The sequence below is a fragment of the Schistocerca nitens genome, chromosome 11 (assembly GCF_023898315.1).
Source record: "Schistocerca nitens isolate TAMUIC-IGC-003100 chromosome 11, iqSchNite1.1, whole genome shotgun sequence".
Taxonomy (NCBI): Eukaryota; Metazoa; Arthropoda; class Insecta; order Orthoptera; family Acrididae; genus Schistocerca; species Schistocerca nitens.
The window spans coordinates 201,955,065-201,975,747 of NC_064624.1; the positions used below are offsets into that span (position 1 = coordinate 201,955,065).

The following is a 20,683-nucleotide window of genomic DNA, read 5'->3' on the forward strand; positions in this document are numbered from 1 at the left end:
TCCTGATCTATATAAATGACCTGGGTGACAATCTGAGCAATTCTCTTAGGTTGTTCGCAAATGATGCTGTAATTTACCGTCTTGTAAGGTCATCCAAAGACCAGTGTCAGTTGCAAAGCGATTTAGAAAAGATTGCTGTACGGTGTGGCAGGTGGCAGTTGACGCTAAATAACGAAAAGTGTGAGGTGATCCACACGAGTTCCAAAAGAAATCCGTTGGAATTCGATTACTCGATAAATAGTACAATTCTCGAGGCTGTCAATTCAAGTAAGTACCTGGGTGTTAAAATTACGAACAACTTCAGTTGGAAAGACCACATAGATAATATTGTGGGGAAGGCGAGCCAAAGGTTGCGTTTCATTGGCAGGACACTTGGAAGATGCAACAAGTCCACTAAAGAGACAGGTTACACTACACTCGTTCGTCCTCTGTTAGAATATTGGTGTGCGGTGTGGGATCCTTACCAGGTGGGATTGACGGAGGACATCGAAAGGGTGCAAAAAAGGGCAGCTCGTTTTGTATTATCACGTAATAGGGGAGAGAGTGTGGCAGATATGATAAGTTGGGATGGAAGTCATTACAGCAAAGACGTTTTTCGTCGCAGCGAGATCTATTTACGAAATTTCAGTCACCAACTTTCTCTTCCGAATGCAAAAATATTTTGTTGAGCCCAACCTACATAGGTAGGAATGATCATCAAAATAAAATAAGAGAATTCAGATCTCGAACAGAAAGGTTTAGGTGTACGTTTTTCATGCGCGCTGTTCGGGTGTGGAATGGTAGAGAGATAGTATGATTGTGGTTCGATGAACCCTCTGCCAAGCACTTAAATGTGAATTGCAGAGTAATCATGTAGATGTAGATGACCTCTGTTTTCTTGGATACATTGCAAATCGTGAAATTTTGGTTAGGCTAAGACAGTTGAAATTCATGGATACAAAATGCGTCATTTGCCGCAGTTCAGTCATCAACCATTTATAATTGGTTGTTGACAGAGTATCTAAGACTCTGGCATAGCTCGCGGTGGCAGCTGCCGTTGTTGCTTCCTGTTTTCGAAATGATGCGAAATGTTTGTATGTCGCCTATAACCGAGCCGTAGTCAGTAACCGGTGTGGTGGCACCGTGACAGCAAGTGACAGTTCTCAATAGTCGAGTAATTTTAATCGAACTATATAGTGTGTATACAACTCCTGAGTGCATTTTGTCTAAAACATCATGATTTGAAGGCTTTTCCCATCTGTTTCTTGTTTACAGTAGAGATTTGCTGTCTAGCATTTGCATCCTTATCAGTGAAGCTGTGCTTAAAAAATTAAAGAAAATAGTGGACCATAAATCGTCAACAGTGAAATGCAACACTACTGGCTGTGAAGCCTGCTAGTAAGGCAATATTTTTCAGGCTGCCGATTATAAAGAACACAGGCAGTCGCGGTAATGAAGAGAGTGAAAGAAAGAACTGTTTCCCAGCTGCACACTTAATCACTCGCAGTACTTCACCTGCCTACTGCGCCACGGCACTGAGTACCGTGAAGGCGTACGTGAACCTGCCAGCAAACAAAACATTCATTATGTAACTTCAATTTCTTGAAGTGATAATTAAAACTTTATGACCAACTGTTGCATTAACTTATAAACGAAAGTCAGTTTAAAATTTTGAGTTGTACCATATCCTCCGGAATCGTCACACACCGTCATCGGTGTAGAGGACGTGCACTCGTCCATTGTTTTGTAAATATGTTTTATTTTTGTTTTCCGTGCTGCACTGTGGGGTTACAGACTAAACAGTATATCTGACCTGTCGAGTTATGTTCCCTGTAGACACTCTACAGTGCCTCGTATGTTACAGGTCGGCAGTCTGCCAAAACGACTCCTCAGAAACCCAATGTACCGACCTGACGCCAAACCAGGCATCTGACAGCTGCTAACCTGATGACGCTTCCCTACTGAAGTAAAGGTATGATGCTCTTGTCATAATGTAGTGCTGGAAAGCTGATTACTTGTAGTTGTAGTAGTAGTAGTAGTAGTAGTAGTAGTAGTAGTTTTATTCATCTGTAGACCTCTTTTTACAAGGATATAGGACATGTCAAAGTATTTACAAGTTAAAAACACAGATGATGTGACTTACCAAACGAAAGCGCTGGCACGTCGATACACACAAACAAACACAGATATACACACAAAATTCTAGCTTTCGCAACCAACGGTTGCTTCGTCAGGAAAGAGGGAAGGTGAGGGAAAGACGAAAGGATGTGGGTTTTAAGGGAGAGGGTAAGGAGTCATTCACATCCCGGGAGCGGAAAGACTTACCTTAGGGGGAAAAAAGGACGGGTATACACTCGCGCACACACACACACACACACACACACACACACACACACACACACACACACACACACATATCCATCCACACATATACAGACACAAGCAGACATATTTAAATATTGATTCCGAAAGCTCTACAGTTACATTTAACTTTTTTGTGTGTGTTTTCCCCTGTCACCACTTGGTGAGTAGATTATTTATCCATCCATTTATATTTTCAAAAATTGATATCTTCTTTTATTTTAATTGCACAATAAAGCTCTTTCTCACAGATTCAGTTCACTACCTTTTTATCAGTTATCAGGTCAACCCACCTAATTTGCAGTATTCTTCTGCAGCACTACAGTTGAAAAGCTTCAGTTGTGTTCTTGTGTCTGTTGTTTATTGTCCGTATTTCATTTCATATAAGGACACACTCCAGACAAACAGTTTCAGAGAGTAACATGTAAATGTATATTCTACACAAACATCTTTCTCTTTTTCAGGAAAGCTTTTCGTGCTGTCGATAGTCTACATTTTATATTTCCTTTGCTTATGCCACTGAATGTTACCTTGCTGTCTAAAAAAGGAAAACTCATCTACTCCTTTTAAGTGTCACAGCGTTAATTCTACCCGACTTAATCCGACTGTACGCCATTACACTGCAAGTGAGAACCTTCCCAGTCCCTCAAACCCTCATTCTTTCATGTTTGATAGTCACAGTGCCCGACTCATGTGGAGCTTAGATTATTTCTCAACCACTACACAGTCGAGATAAATCAAAGTAGCCTGTCATGCTATATTCAACTAATCATTTTGTGAATACAGAAGTCGTACATAACTAGTAATTGCAATACTTAAGTGATGTTTTCTTTAAACTAAGACTAAAATTAAACTTATTATAGTAAAACAGCATTGTCTAAACTATAGATGGGGATGTTACACATGTCCAACAAATACTGTTATCGAGGCTTCTCGGGTGGAGAAAGGCGATGCTGTTTGGACGACGAGTGACATCGCTTGGCGAAGACAAAAGTCGGTCTGTTCCCACAGCACCCTGCTTGTTACAGTATTGGATTTTGTGCTTTTGTCTTCTTAATCTGCAGCTTACTGTCTGTTTTGTTTTTGTGACACTTGGGAAAGCTTCATGAAGAGTACTGGTCCCCCCCCCCCCCCCCCCCCCGGGGATTCCGCCTCCCCCCCCTCCCCCACCGCGCGCGCGCGCACACACACACACACACACACACACACACACACACACACACACACACACACACACACACACACACACACACACACACATATTCTTCCATTAGAGACACCAAATATATGGAAGTGCAAAAAGAGTTAGGTTTTACGATACCCGAACAAAGAATAGTATACACTGTATAAATAGATGAAACAGTTTTTATTAATAATAAAAAAACACTCCTTTTTAACAGTGAAACATTCAGCTTTTTGAAGGAGAAAAATACAGTTCTTAACATTAAGGAAAATGAAGCATATGATGAAAATGTGCTACTCAATCCCTCTCAGCGCTATTTGTGAGTTTGTCTATATTTTATCAGGGATATAAGTGTCAATGTTTTGAAATGTTTAGATGACCTCTAATCACTTTTTAAGTTCTCGGCAGTGTGGACAAGTTACCGTAGTACGTTTATCGAGAACAGTCATTAGTAAATTCTACTATTTCATTTTCATTTGTGACAACTGACATTTTTCGAAGGCTACAACTGTGTCGGCAACATTTTAAGTAACGAAACGCTCCGCCAGTTTGACGTGCCGTGCCTCCCCTCAGCGCCGACATGACGAGCGTGGGCCGCCTGCCGAGGGGCCCGTGGCGCGGGGGCGGGCGGACGGCGGCGTGGCTGTGCGGCGCGCTGGTGGTGGGCGCGCTCACCTACATGTGGCACGGCGCGCACGTGCACCTCGGAGAGCTGCGCGAGGCCGCCAGCAAGTGCATGCAGCACCAGGAGGTGCTCGCCGCACAGATGGAAGGTACGTGCCGGCTGCAACGACACTTCGCCAGAGAGGAGGCGGAAAAGTCGACTGGCACTTACTCTTCACTCTAAACATTGAGAATTAAATTCTGTTTTCTACTGCGGGGTGTTCAAAATGTCTCTCCACGGTGCCGTACGATTGTTAGCAGCGTGTGCCGTATACCGCAGTGAATATACCAAAATGAGACTAGGAGAAATAAAAGTTATTAATTTATTAAATATTCATTTTTACTTACAAATTTTCACATACTCTAATGTTAGGAGAGTTCACTTGAAAGGGAAGTAACCTAGCCAGGCGAACAATCGTACGGCACGCGTGGGTAACAATTATATGGCACTGCGGAAAGATTTTTTCGACACTCCGTATATTTGCTCCTTAATGAAATGTGCTATAAAAAATCTCTCTTTTTCTAAACCTACATCTCACTTCATGGAATCTCTACTAGAAATAAAAATAATCTTTATGATTTATGGAGTCAAGGTAACAACTGGCCAAGTAGTAAGAACATTGAGTCATCTAATCACATGTCATAAACAAGACTAAAATCTTTGTTAGTTCTCGGATTAGTGCTCTTTGGAGCTGTAGTGCTCTCTCTCTCTTGAAACTCACCAGCAGGTTCTATGACATCATGTCCGAGCTTGCTGTCTCTGTGTGCTCGAAGACCCAATTTACCAGTCTACCAAGCTATCCATGTAACCAAAAAATTGTTATATGAGTCTGTTGTTGGGTAAAAGATGATAAGACCAGTGTAGGAAGGAGAGTGAGATCATTAGTTAGCAATTATAACTCAGGACGTGGGGAATTGCCACTGCTTACACAAGTGTTTGCCATGATAATTATTCCAGGATAGAGATGAGGCGGGAGGTGAAGTACCAGTGAAAGTGCAGCTGTGAGAGAGGGTCGAGAGTTGTGCTCGGATAGCTCAGTCGGTAGAGCACTCGCCTACAAAAGCCGAACGTCCCAGGTTTGTGTCCTGGCCCTGCATACTGTTTCAATCTGCCAGGAAGTTTAGTGAGGATAATTATTTACCAGTGCCTTGACTGATCTGTTAAGAGACAGATATTGTTCTGTTTTTCTGTGTACGTACATTTGCACAGTGGTGGCTATAATTAAACTTTCGAGCCAGTACAGATAGAATAATACCGTACGGCACCCAACTTTAGTGGAACGCTGCTCAGACTGTGCTGGGTTATTAGTAGTGTTAGTGGCTTGCAGTCAGATGCCGGTACTGGCGAGGCGCCACTGTCATCGCAGTTGCCGACAGTCGGGGTGGGTCTGGACCGGGCGATCGGGGCTTTACTCACAGAGCTGCTTTACCGAAACGACAGCAGTGGCACTGCTGCTCTCGGTGAATATCGACGCATTAAAGGAACGCGGAGAGGTCCTCTTTCCGTACCGGTGCCGAAGAACACAGTTCGGGAGTTTGAATTAACTGGCGATTTGGGAATTGCTCCCGGGAAAGGCCGATAGCCAGTTGCATCACAAATTGTGGAAGGAGATACTTCTGCCACGGCTGAAAGTGCCGGACACAGTGCGCGATCTCCAAACAGTGGACGAGCTGTGTCGTGACAGCTGAACACTCCAGTCCACAGTTCGAGAAGTGCTACGGACAGTATCGTGAAATGGTGTCTCTAGTGCGGTGACAGGCTGTCTGGAAGCAGACAGCAGTCACACTGAGGAACGTTTCTAACCTGAAATGTAAACGTGGTAAGCAGTTAACAGCTGTTACCCCTCATGTGGAAATTAAAATGCAGTCAAACACTTGTGAGTAGCAACTATCATTTTCATAATGTTGGGGATTAAAATGGGTTTCTTTCAGTGGTTTATTTGTTATCTCGCTTCCTCGTGTCCTTACAAATGTTTCCACACTGTTTATCCTGTTGTCACTCATTTTTTCATTGGAGGTCCTTTCGAGTAGTGTAAATTTATTAATCAGTTGGTTTTGTTTGCATCGGACGAACTTTGTATGCTTTGTGTATGAAGTGTGGACTACTGCATTCAACTTTTTCCGGACATCACCCTTTCTCTTCTGGAGCAAAAATTGTAATTGTATACTTTGCACTACTTAATTTTAGTCTTGGACCATCCAACAGTTTCACAGAACACAGCTTTATTGGAGACAGACTGATTGTGAAAGTCTGCTATTTTCTCCCTGTCGGTCCTGCAATACAACAGTGAGATCCTTCGCTCACACCTGTGTCACTACATTATGTACTCTAATACTAGGAAAAGGTTTTATCCAAAAGCTAGCAACTTTTTGATAGCTCGGCACATCCGCTGCTCTACTATTTGGTGAATTGTCGCCTCTACGCCATAAATTATTTACATTCCATCAGAGCTTTCCATTACAATAATAATCTTTGTAAAGATTTAAAGTCTCTTACTTTGGTGCAGAAAGGTTGTGGAACATACATTTTGAGTAATTTACCAGCAGCCACAAAAACTTTAGCTTGAAGAGAAGTCTCTCATTTGCTGGTAGACAACTGCTACTCCATGGATGAATTTCTAAGTAGGGCCAATTGATGCAGTTATCATTAAAATGTTAAAATAATTTGATTTTTGTATAAAATTTAGCTTTTGTACATCTTCATTGCAGTAATGTAGTGTCTGTAAGTTTTGTAAAATTCTTGTGAACTTTTGTGTATACATCTTTACTCATTTATGGTAGTTTATATAAACATTTAAAGGGCAACATCTTTCAGATTAATTACTTATTACATTTCCTTCAGTACCAATTCACTTAGTTTGTGTGAAAGAAAGATTAGTATATCTATTCATTTGTAAATTCTATATTTTCTACAACGTTGAGAATCTCCCCACTGTGGATCTAGAGACAATGGATATTTCTATCTAATTATCTATCTGCCACAGGAAAATCCAGGGAGGAATGTAACAAAATTATGAAAAGGGTAGTTGCCACTCACCACATAGAGGAAATGCTTAGTCACAGAAAGGCACAACAAAAAGACTGTCAGGAACAGCCTCGGCCAACGAGGCTTGTGTCGAAAATATACAGTGCGCTCGCATGCGTGCGAAGAAACCCGGCTCGCACGTGCACGACCACAGTCCCTGGCTGCTGAGGCCAGGCTGTGACTGCTGGTGAGTTGCTGGAATAGAGATAGAGGGCTATGTAATGCTGGAAAGGGGCTAGATGGGCAAGAACAATGATGAATGAAGGTTGAGGCCAGCAGCCTGTGCCATCTGGATAGTTCCCACGAACACCAGGGTAATTCCATCCCAAATAAATGCAGTAATTTTACTCCCCATCCCAGATTTTGATGAAACTTGGCACAAAGTCAACAAACGTATGGGTAGCCCGCCCTGTTAGCCGTGCAGTCTAATTCACTGCTATCCGGGTGGGAAGGTGTGCGGGTCCCCAGCACGAATCCGCCCATCAAATTAGTGTCGAGGTCAGTCTGTGGATGGTTTTTAAGGTGGTCTTCCATCTGCCTCGGCAAATGCAGGCTGGCTTCCCTTATTGTGCCTCAGTTACACTATGTCGGCGGTTGCTGTGCAGACACTTTCTACACGTACACGTACACGATGATTGGCCATTGGGGGGCCGAACCGCACAATAACCCTGTGTTCGGTGTGCGGCGGCGGTGGGGTGGGTGGACTGCTGTGGCCTGTTGCGGGGTTGTGAACCACTGAGGGCTACGGCGGGGACGAAGCCTCTCCGTTGTTTCTAGGTCCCCAGTTCAATAGAATACAACTTATGGCTAAAGAAAAAATGCCTAATTTTATTAAAATCCATTGACCCATTTTGAAAATTTGGCAATGTTAAATTGTCAAAAATCACCAAAAAACACTACGCTACTATAAGTTCAAGTTGCAACTCTTATAATTAAGCTTAAATGGTGGGAGAGGTGTTATTTTGCAGCATTTTCCATGAGCTTTCGTGTGTTGTACAACACATTATGAGTTTGAGAAAATATAAATTTTTAATTTCTCAAAAAGCGCATCTTGAAAATTTCAAAAAATTATTTATGATGCTTCACATTATTGTTCATGTATTCCCTATGTATGAAAATGGAACTAGAACACATTTATAAAATTTCCAAAATTCACATTTCATTAAGAAAATGACATTTTTGTAAAATTTATATATTTAAGCAGAAATATACGTAATATTATTTTTAATATGTATTCATATTTAAGGTTAACACACTCATTCCAAATGTCAGTAGCAAAACCTGATTTAAACAGTCTGTGTTTTAAGATTGATCTTTTTGTTAAATGCTCCTTTTGTTTTTACAGTTCCATCCCCCAGAATCTGATATATTCTTTCTGTTGGTGTTAATGGGTTTGCCGTACAAAGAATATCATTTATAGATAACCGCAGAATATCTGATTTTATAGGATATGTTTAAGACACTGATGGATCAGCTGGAAGAAGGAAAGTAACTTTAACTTCATCAAGATCTTTGTCTTTTGTTAAAATATAAGCTAACTACCATTTCTTGCCATAGACAACAGTAACATATGCACGAATATCTTTCAAAGCCTGTCTTTTGGGAAAATTCGTAACTGTTCAACAGTAGATTCTGTTGGGCCTGAAAAAGTTTTTACCAATATTTTGAGTCTGGCTCCAGCTGTGTGTTTGAGTTGTGTTTGCACGGGTGTGTGCGTGTGTGTATGTTGTTTATTTTTGACAAAGGCCTTCTTGGCTAACTTTACGACTGTCTTTTTGTTGTGCCTTTCTGTGGAGCGTCTCCCCTATATGGTGAATAGCAACTATCCTTTCAATATATTGTTACCAATATTTTGATGTACTTGATGCAATCACTATAAAAGCCTGTAACTTCTGTGCTCCTTTTATGGAAACAGATTGACTAAAGCACTCTTCCAGAAACCTCTGTTTCAGTGTACTTGTGTTGAAAATTCAAAATGTACAGATGTAAAGTTTTTAACTGCTCAATCAAAAAGCTGTTGCAGAGTAAGAGTTTGCCTCTGCAGACTTGTTTTTGTTTCTAGTCTCTTAACAGAGTCACTTACACCATCACAAGGCCCTTTTCCATCAGAAAAATATTTTTCGTGGAAGCATAAGTTTACAAAATTCTTCTTAGTCTTATACTGGGCTGCACTGCCATCTGAAAAGTTGTATATCTTCTGTATATCAGTGTGAAATTTCCTCTTTAAAAACTGAGTTAGCTTTTTTTGTGAACGGTACACTGCTGTGGTATTATGCAGTAGACAGTTAGAAATTATGACATAACTCGAGTGCTATGTTTTGCTCTCTCCTTTGTAAGACACTACAAAATGTTCCACTGTGGCACGATCTCATGACCAATGATAACCCTGGGCCTCATCTGTTGTCTATGGCAAGAAAGTATAATTCTCGGAGAAGTCACATATAAGAACACATTCACCCTCATTAGAGTTTTTCCTGATTTCATTTAGAAAAGAGCTTCGCTGTTTTGCTAGAAAAACATAGAGTATTAGTGTAGTCAGTTTTTCAGTAAATAATTCGATGAACTCTGATGAGGTCTTATTCATTATTTGTAATTTGCATCTTTCTACTGAAACCCACAGTCGAAAAGCGATATTTTCAACCACATTATTCTCAAATGCAATTTGGTGTGCCCTTTTTATTGGGTCACTTCCTGGGCAAGAACTACAGTTTTCCATAATGCAGTGATATTATGCTGGGTTGCACAGCACTTTCGCAAAACAGTGTTCATAAGAGGCCAATTCCCCGTTGGTTAAGATACCTAGCTTAGTGTTTTCTGTCATTAGTTTGGCATTTTGATGGATAGTGTGAACACATACTGAATGTAGTCTACCATAACCTTCTGAAATACAGTGTTTTGGGTTCAGTTCTGCAAATTTAGAAAACTCAATCGTCATTGCTGGAAATTTAGCTTTGAAATTTTTATATGCTTCTTTTAAACTGCACAAAATAAATCTTTTAGATATTACTGTTCTGTCTTCATCTTCCCCCCTTCACAGTTACAGTCTTTCTTCCTTGGCATTACTCTGCTCATTTCATCATTTTTATAAAAATAATTATGCACTGTTTGTACAACTTCTCGTGCCAAATTCTTTTCCAGTTTTTTATCAGGACATTCTAATATGCCTCTTTCCTTCAAAGCCTTTTTGTCTGGCATACCATATAGTCGGCAGCATTCAATTCACACATTCCTATCAGTCCAAGATTCAGGCAAACAAGTTAATAGCATTACTTTCTTTCTCCTACTACTTGAACAAAAACTAGCTTCCAGGTTATCTGTTAAAGACTGTGCCAATGACTCACATTCGTTTTCCGAGAAATCCTCTGTATTAGCAAATAATTGTTTTTTAAATGCTAACTCAATGGTTTTTAATTATTTGGTGGAATACTGCTTTGCTGGGGTTTTGTACTATGTGCAGGGGACTCCACTAATTGCTGAAGAGGTGTATTGAGTGTCGCCAGAACAGCTGAAGGTGGAGAAACGTAGTCTGTCTCATCATCGTCCAAAGATTTTTTACAATCATAATTTTCTTGAATATTTTTCAATGAACCAATCTTCTACCTAGAATTATCAGACATTTTTGATACATTTGGGATATCAGGAAACGTTACACAGGCAAATTTCTTAGTCTCTTCATGTTTTTCACAAAATGATTCTGTTTTTCTTTTAAATGACTGCAACATTGTTGTTTCCAATATATTTCTTCCTGATCCATTGTATAATACAGCCTCCAATTAAAATTTATAAATGTTTCTGTTCAGAACACTAAGAAAATGTACTGAAATAATGAGCAATGACTCAGATAATAATTTTGTTCACTAACCGACACCTTACAAAATATTAACGATGCTTATGTCACCACATTAATTGCCAACACCACCCACATCCAAAAAGCCACTAAACCAGCATGAAGACTTAGCAACTAAATGATAGCAGTGCCAGACTCGCTGTTACCGGTGGCTTGACTCTGAACTGGCATAGCAGGGCCTGGGCAGCTGCAATAATAGCAGTTAGCTACGGGGGATTGTTGGAATCAACAATTGGAATTTCTGTCCCAGTTTGTTCTTTTCACATATAGTAATCAGATCTTAATAATTACAGTTACAGATTACAATTGTATTAAAAACTTAGTTTTAGTACTTCTGATAAAATAATCACTCATCACAGTCACTAGTGACATTTTAAACACATTACAAATAAATTTATGCAAAAGTGTAAATTCATTAGCTGGTAAATTATGTATATGTCCACTTAAATCTACGAACTTTACAAAAATTTCATTTTTAGTGAAATGTGAATTTTTGAAATTTTATAAATGTGTGAACCCATTACAGTCCCACTTTCATACATAGGGTATTAGTGAACAATAATGTGAGGCAGTATATATAATTCTGTAAAATTTTTGAAGGTGCGCTTTTTGAGAAATTAAAAATTGAAATTTTCAAGTAAATTAAAAAAAATTAATGTTGGAACTTCCTGGCAGATTAAAACTGTGTGCTGGACCAAGACTCGAACTCGGGACCATTTCGCTTCGTGGACAATTTTTATTCTGAAAATTCACCTTGATCCCATATTGTGTTCATGGAAAATTCTGCAAAATGACACCTCTCCCAACATTTTATCTTAATTAGGAGAGTTGCCAAAGCAGTTTGAAATTATGGCGGTATAGTGTATTTTTGGTGATGTTTGACTACTTCACATTGCCATATTTTCAAAATGGGTCAATGGATTTGAATAAAATAGGGTATTTCTCTTAATCTATATATTGCCTTGCTTTGTGCCAAGTTTCATGAAAATCTGAGCTGGTGACTTAAAATTCATGTTAAAAGTGTGTCGATTTGACACGGAATGGCCCACCAGCTTTTCTGAATTGTGCATATGGGGACACTTCTTGCAGTGTATCCTGCGTTCCTGTAAACTCTCGATCTCGACCTTCGTTAGCCATTGTCCTTACCCATATAGCCCCTTTGCTGTTCTCATTCCAGCACTACACAGCCCTCTATTTCACCAATGCATCCACAGCCTTATTACTTCTCTCCTTTTCCACTGCCCCACCCCCCACCCTTCATCTAAGCTCCCAACTGCATCTAGCTGCCATACCCTCTCTCAACCTTGTCCCCTTATGCTCCCGTGAGAAACACTTTACTGTCCAGCGCCCCTACCCTGCTATCCTCCTCGTCCCTGCCCCAGCCTCCTCCTTACCCCCACCACCTGTTTGCTTCTCCCATCAAACATTGCTACTTGCAGTCTGGCCTCAGCAACCAGAGGCTGTAGTCGTGTTCGTGAGAGTTATGTTTGTGTCTGTGTCGTCTATTTTTGATGAAGACCTTGTTGGCCGAAAGCTCACTTCCTGACAGTCTTTTTGTTGTACCTATCTGTGACTCGGCATCTCCTCTATGTGCTGAGTAGCAACTATCCTTTTCATAATATTATCCATCCATTTATCTTATCAATATGAGGAAGGAAGTAGCAGTTCTGAAAGCTAGGCGTAGTTTATTTTGTACGTCTAGATGGGTGTTGGCAGTGCTTGAAATTTTGCTATTGGAAGCTAAGCCCTTCTGATTCCTAGTAACTACATAATTGTACACTATATAACTAATCCTTCCACGAGCAGCACAGAGGGAGTTTATACTGAAGACTGCGATTCCTCCTAGCACAGATGAAGAGGAGAGTAATTCGTTGCTGTACAGCCAGGCCCAGTGTTTACGCAAATGACCTCGTTGTGTCCATCAGGTTTGCTGTTCACACAAAGATCTGCATGTCCACCAGTGAATTAATGGCTTGTGCACAATTGGTTTTGTACGTCAAATGCTACAACAGTAGTGATAAATTTCAAGTGTAATCTTCCATTTTTGTGATGCATACTCTGACGAGAATTAAAACTAGGAGAAAACACTTTGTAGAGCTCCATAAACAATTCTCTCGTGCAATTAATGTCGCCACAAATCTCGTAGGGAACAGAATCGATGACATTATATACTTAATTCCACTCAGTATTGTGTTTCAGAATGATACGCAAACTGATCAAAAGTTCCCGGACACCCCAGTGTAATGTGGAATTGACTACTAGATGGCAGAACACGGGCGAATCGTCAGTATAAGACTCACTCCTCCTGTAAGGACCACAGAGGCCCGACAGTACCGACTGGTAGCCGTCACCCGGGGCCCGCAACCGTCTCCGGATGCGGGTAGATGTAAGAATTAACAAAATGGAAAGAGCATATCGTTTGACCAAAAATATTTACAACAAGAAATGTATATCTAGAAAAACAAAACTAAAACACTACACCACAGTGGTACGACCAGAATGTTTATATGGATCTGAATGCCTAACGATGAACTATAAGATGGACAAACTAGAGGTACTGGAAAGAAGGATTAGTAGAAAAATAATGGGTGCAATGAAAACTGCAGATGGTTGGAAAATAAGAAGTAATGAGGAAATCTACAAAAATATAGAAAAAATATCTGAAGTAATGGCCAAACGAAGATTAACCTTTTTTGGACGTCTCTACCGAATGGATGGAAATAGACCAACAAAGCAAATACTCCTATATTTCTGGAAGAAGAAATCGACAATAGCATGGATTACAGAACTAGGAAATGATCTTGAAAGAAACAACATCAAAGAATCAGAAATAGCAGAAAGAAACCGCTTTAAAAACAAAATACTAAATTTGGAAGGCTTTCAAAGCAGAAGCAATAAAAAATCAGGAACAACATGGACAGAAGAAAGGAAGAGACTTCATGGGGAGAAAATGAGGGAATACTGGAAAAATAGGAAACACAAAGAAGGAAGAAGAGGAACTGAAGTTGTTAACGTGATCCTAGTTAGTCAATACAATTGTAAAATAATAATAATAATAATAATAATAATAATAATAATAATGTTGTTGTTGTTGTTGTTGTTGCTGTTGCGGTCTTCAGTCCTGAGACTGGTTTGATGCAGCTCTCCATGCTACTCTATCCTGTGCAAGCTTCTTCATCTCCCAGTACCTACTGCAACCTACATCCTTCTGAATCTGCTTAGTGTATTGATCTCTTGGTCTCCCTCTACGATTTTTACCCTCCACGCTGCCCTCCAATGCTAAATTTGTGATCCCTTGATGCCTCAAAACATGTCCTACCAACCGATCCCTTCTTCTAGTCAAGTTGTGCCACAAACTTCTCTTCTCCCCAATCCTATTCAATACCTCCTCATTAGTTACATGATCTACCCACCTTATCTTCAGCATTCTTCTGTAGCACCACATTTCGAAAGCTTCTATTCTCTTCTTGTCCAAACTAGTTATCGTCCATGTTTCACTTCCATACATGGCTACACCCCATACAAATACTTTCAGAAACGACTTCCTGACACTTAAATCTATACTCGATGTTAACAAATTTCTCTTCTTCAGAAACGCTTTCCGTGCCATTGCCGGTCTACATCCTCTCTACTTCGACCATCATCAGTTATTTTGCTCCCCAATTAGCAAAACTCCTTTACTACTTTAAGTGTCTCATTTCCTAATCTAATCCCCTCAGCATCACCCGATTTAATTTGACTAGATTCCATTATCCTCGTTTTGCTTTTGTTGATGTTCATCTTATATCCTCCTTTCAAGACACTGTCCATTCCGTTCAACTGCTCTTCCAAGTCCTTTGCTGTCTCTGACAGAATTACAATGTCATCGGCGAAACTCAAAGTTTTTACTTCTTCTCCATGAATTTTAATACCTACTCCGAATTTTTCTTTTGTTTCCTTTACTGCTTGCTCAATATACAGATTGAATAACATCGGGGAGAGGCTACAACCCTGTAATAATAATAATAATAATAATAATAATAATAATGGATAAAAGAAGTTGAAGAGGACCTCAGACAAGCACACATAACAGTAAATTATGCAGAAAATAGAACTGAATTCAGGAACATCATCAAAAAAGATAAATTTGACACCACAACACAGAAGAGAACAGGATGCAAAAGGACAGCGGAGCGAAAGAAACAACACAGTGAACACATGAAGAAAAGTTGGGCTCAGAAAAAACATAAACAATCATCATAAAGGAATTCAAGTTCAAACGCTCTCTTAAATGGGAATAATCGAAAATAATAATAATAATAATAAATAGAAGGAAACAAAACCAAACATTCAACACAAACCAAAAGAAATTTTACCAGACAATAGATAACACACACATTAAAATAAACAATCCACCAAACATAACAGACATGGAACACTTCTGGAGCAACATATGGTCTAACCCGGTACAACATAACAGGCATGCACGGTGGATACAAGCAGAAACAGACACATACAAGATGATACCACAAATGCCTGAAGTGACAATTTTGCAACATGAAGTCACCCAAGCAATTAATTCTACTCACAATTGGAAAGCCGCTGGAAATGATAAAATAGCAAATTTCTGGTTAAAGAAGTTCACCTCAACACATTCACATCTAACTAAATTATTTAACAGTTACATTGCAGACCCATACACATTCCCTGATACACTTACACATGGAATAACTTATCTGAAACCTAAAGATCAAGCAGACACAGCGAACCCAGCTAAATATCGCCCCATAACATGCCTACCAACAATATACAAAATATTAACTTCAATCATTAAACAGAAATTAATGACACATACAACACAGAACAAAATTAAAAATGAAGAACAAAAAGGCTGTTGCAAAGGAGCACGAGGATGTAAAGAGCAACTGATAATAGATGCAGAGGTGACATATCAAGCTAAAACTAAACAAAGGTCGCTACACTACGCATACGTTGATTACCAAAAAGCTTTTGATAGTGTACCCCACTCATGGTTACTACAAATATTGGAAATATACAAAGTAGATCCTAAATTGATACAGTTCCTAAACATAGTAATGAAAAATTGGAAAACTACACTTAATATCCAAACAAATTCAAATAATATCACATCACAGCCAATACAGATTAAGTGTGGAATATACCAAGGAGACTCATTAAGTCCTTTCTGGTTCTGCCTTGCTCTGAACCCACTATCCAACATGCTAAATAATACAAATTATGGATACAATATTACTGGAACATACCCACACAAAATCACACATTTGCTATACATGGATGATCTAAAACTACTGGCAGCAACAAATCAACAACTCAACCAATTACTAAAGATAACAGAAATATTTAGCAATGATATAAATATGGCTTTTGGAACAGACAAATGTAAGAAAAATAGCACAGTCAAGGGAAAACACACTAAACAAGATGATTACATATTGGATAACCACAGCGACTGCATAGAAGCGATGGAAAAAACAGATGCCTATAAATATCTAGGATACAGACAAAAAATAGGAATAGATAATACAAATATTAAAGAAGAACTAAAAGAAAAATATAGACAAAGACTAACAAAAGTACTGAAAACAGAAATGACAGCAAGAAACAAGACAAAAGCTATAAATACTTATGCTATACCAATATTGACCTACTCATTTGGAGTAATGAAATGGAGTAACACAGACCTAGAAGCACTCAATACACTTACACGATCACAATGCCACAAATATAGAATACATCACATACATTCAGCAACAGAAAGATTCACATTAAGCAGAAAGGAAGGAGGAAGGGGATTTATCGACATAAAAAACCTACATTATGGACAGGTAGACAATTTAAGAAAATTCTTTATAGAACGAGCAGAAATCAGCAAAATACACAAAGCAATCACTCATATAAATACATCTGCTACACCACTGCAATTTCATAACCACTTCTACAACCCTTTAGATCACATAACATCAACAGATACGAAGAAAGTAAATTGGAAAAAGAAAACACTACATGGCAAACACCCGTATCATCTAACACAGCCACACATCGATCAAGACGCATCCGACATGTGGCTAAGAAAAGGCAATATATACAGTGAGACGGAAGGATTCATGATTGCAATACAGGATCAAGCAATAAACACCAGGTATTACAGCAAGCATATTATTAAAGATCCCAATACCACAACAGATAAATGCAGACTTTGCAAACAACAAATAGAAACAGTAGATCACATCACAAGCGGATGTACAATACTAGCAAATACAGAATACAGCAGAAGACATGACAATGTAGCAAAAATAATTCATCAACAACTTGCCATGCCACATAAACTAATAAACCAACACGTTCCCACATACAAGTATGCACCACAAAATGTACTGGAGAATGATGAATACAAATTATACTGGAACAGAACCATTATAACATATAAAACAACACCACATAACAAACCTGACATCATACTCGCCAATAAAAAGAAGAAATTAACACAACTAATTGAAATATCCATACCCAATACAACAAATATTCAGAAGAAAACAGGAGAAAAAATTGAAAAATACATCCAACTGGCTGAGGAAGTCAAGGACATGTGGCATCAGGATAAAGTTGACATTGTACCAATCATACTATCAACTACAGAAGTCATACCACACAATATCTACCAGTACATCAACGCAATACAGCTACAACCAAACATATATATACAACTACAGAAATCTGTAATTATTGATACATGTGCAATTACCCGAAAGTTCCTAAATGCAATGTAACATATACCGTACAGTTAAAAGGAAGTCACGCTTGATCAAGGTCCGCGTCACTTTCAATTTTTACCGGACATAACGTATGAGAAAGGAAAGACATAATAATGATAATAAAATGAAAAGTAGATCGCAGAAAATGGAAATTGTTTATCAATTAACAAAGGAAATTTACAGTAAAAAAACCACACACTCAGGAAAAAAAGAGAAAAAACATCCAATACTACAACATTGTCTTGAAAGTGGAGTGTCTTTATGCATCAGACTGGACTGTTAAGCCCTCAATAAAAAGGGAGAAATTGTGTAGATGGAGGAAAGGAAAGGAAGGTACTATGGAAAATAGTTGGTCTGAGAAGTACTGAAGAAATTTATATACAAGCAGAAAAACTGTAAAACTGTCTGATAATCTCAGGAAAATGAGAATTTAGTTTTATGGTCACGTGGGTGAACCCATAGAGACTTCCTGAAAAAATGACCGTTTTGACAAAATCGAGATCACTTGGTTCAGGAAAGTGAAAAAATGTTGGTATGAATTCTAGACAGGCCAGCCCTTTATTACAAGATTAGGAAGTTCCAGGATTTTCAGGAAAATCTCAGAAAATGCATAATGTATGGGCAGGTGGAAACAGGAAAAAACACAGTGAACGAATGAAGAAATGTTGTAAAGACCAAAAATCAGAAGGGAATAAAATCATGGTGAAGTTACTTGTTGTGCATCATAGATGACTGAAATAGAAAAGAGTAATAGTAACCTTCTTCACCTCACACGGCTACTCGCTTTCAGCAGTGCTTCGCACCCTGTTCTCTCTGTCCCACTCCCCTCATCTCTTCCAAATGCTTTCTCCACTCCTTTTAGCAATGTGTCCCTTCTTGCCTTCTATGCATCTTCCTAGACATTCTTTCATGTTGTAGATTTCTGTAGTACAAAGCAGAGTTGTTATATAATTCTGTATCATTCAACAAAACCAATAAATTATGAAAGAAAATTGCTGGGAAGTACTTACCCCGGATGAGAAGGACCCGCCAATAGACGATGTGGTATCACATATGCATAGATGTGTATAGCTGGAGACAGTAATGCGTGCAAAAGTTAAGAAAGTTCCACAATTTTTCACCTTGCCTGTCTACAAAAACTGTTCATTTGTAAGCCACACTTTCTAATGTTGTTACGTAGATAAATTTCTTTCAAAATTGAGAATGTAGGAAAAGATAGATTGTGACTTATCCTAAAGGTGACACATTCAGTTGCAGACAGGCACTGTTAAGAGGCCCTACACGTAAGCTTTCGTCACAAAAGAAAGAGAAACGTATGCCACTCATTCACACGAGCAGACACACCTCTCAAACACGTGACCACCACAGCTCGGGCCAGGATCCATTGATATGTCGCATCACTAGCTGACAAACCTAGCATTGACTGTGTATTCATTTTGCCAGTTGTCTATCAGAAATGAAAACTAAAACTGAACTGTGTCTTTAGTGAAGTATCGGAAAAAATTCATTTCCGTATATTCGTGAAAACCCTTCTGAAATTATGAAACAGTTGTTGAAAGAAATATGAATGCATACAAATGTGTAAGTACAGTTTCTGCATGCTGGGCTCAGCTGCTTCACATTTCCGCTACTCGATTTCATAAATGTCTCCGTGGCAACCCCTCTTCGTAGCTCTACAAATGACTACCGTTTTCACCTCCAGTTGCCTGTGCTTTGCAGTTGAAAGCTGTCCAAAGCACTGCCAGAGTTAGGTGACTTCCTTAAGTTGACTCAACTGTTAGTGAGTCTTAGTAGTAAAGAATAAATGTATCAAAACTTTGTACACGATGCAGCAAATTTTCATTCATCTCGGTGTTTACGACAACATCTCTCTCGAACTGTGTGTCGTACAATCCTATATTTGTGTAGTGACATTAAGTGGCATGTGTGGACACTGTCTGCAACGTGTGTTGCAAATAGAGTTTATACAACATCATCAACAATGGGGCAGTTTTCACATATCTTAATGTTTATGACATCGTATCTACTGAACTACGATAGGTAGACGGCTCTTAGACCCACTGTGATTGTTGCCTGAAAGTACGGGATATGTATATCGTGTTTGGCTGAAATCGATCCAAGTGGAGCGCGCGCACACACACATGCACACACAGATATATTAATTATTACAATATATATGAATTTCATTCGGCACTGTGTCAAACACACGTAGGAATGTGCTAGACTAGTACAGCACCTGTAAGTCCCACTACAGCATATGATGTGCCACTGACTGAAGGTCTGGTGTTCTCACAGTGGTTGTGGAGTACAAGCTGAGGCTGGAGAAGTCGCTGCAGCAGGAGAAGAACGACCACCGGCACACGCGCGAGTCGCTGCAGGCGCGCGCCGAGGAGGAGCAGTCGCTGCGCGAGCGGCAGTCGCTCGAGGCGAGCAACCGCTATAGCTCGCTGCAGCAGCAGTACAAGATCCTGCAGGTGGGTGCCGCGCGGCTAGCGGTCGCGGCCGGAGCTCGGCGACTTCAGAGGACGTGTCGGCTCGACCGTGTCGATTTTGCGTTTTGCAGTAAGTTTACCTTTCTACGGTCCTCCCGGTTCTCTGCCGGCAGCAGTCGCTCTCGGTCCGGCTTCGGTAGCGAGAGACGGTGGTCGCGTCTGTGTGAGTCGTGTCTGTCTGGTTTTGGAGGGAAGTGTGTGGGGTAAAAATTGTAGAGGGGGACTTAGAGATGAATACAGTAAGCGGTTTCGAGTGGGCGAGGGCTTCAGCAATTGTGCAGGGGTGAAGAAGCTCGTACAGGACAGTGTAGCACGGGGAGCTGCATCACACCGTAGTTTCTAGGATTTGTCTCTGTTCTC

General features: G+C 39.7%; 1 protein-coding gene across 1 annotated transcript in view; it reads left to right on the top strand.

Moving 5' to 3' along the window:
* LOC126212783 (Golgi integral membrane protein 4-like) overlaps positions 1–20,683 on the top strand; it is a 131,358-nt gene that overhangs the window by 20,279 nt on the left and 90,396 nt on the right. The window contains exons 2-4 of the mRNA XM_049940187.1: positions 1,844–1,951; positions 4,097–4,296; positions 20,127–20,305. Of these exons, the coding sequence (XP_049796144.1) occupies positions 4,104–4,296; positions 20,127–20,305 (372 nt within the window). The 5' untranslated portion in view covers positions 1,844–1,951; positions 4,097–4,103. The remainder of the gene's footprint in view (positions 1–1,843; positions 1,952–4,096; positions 4,297–20,126; positions 20,306–20,683) is intronic.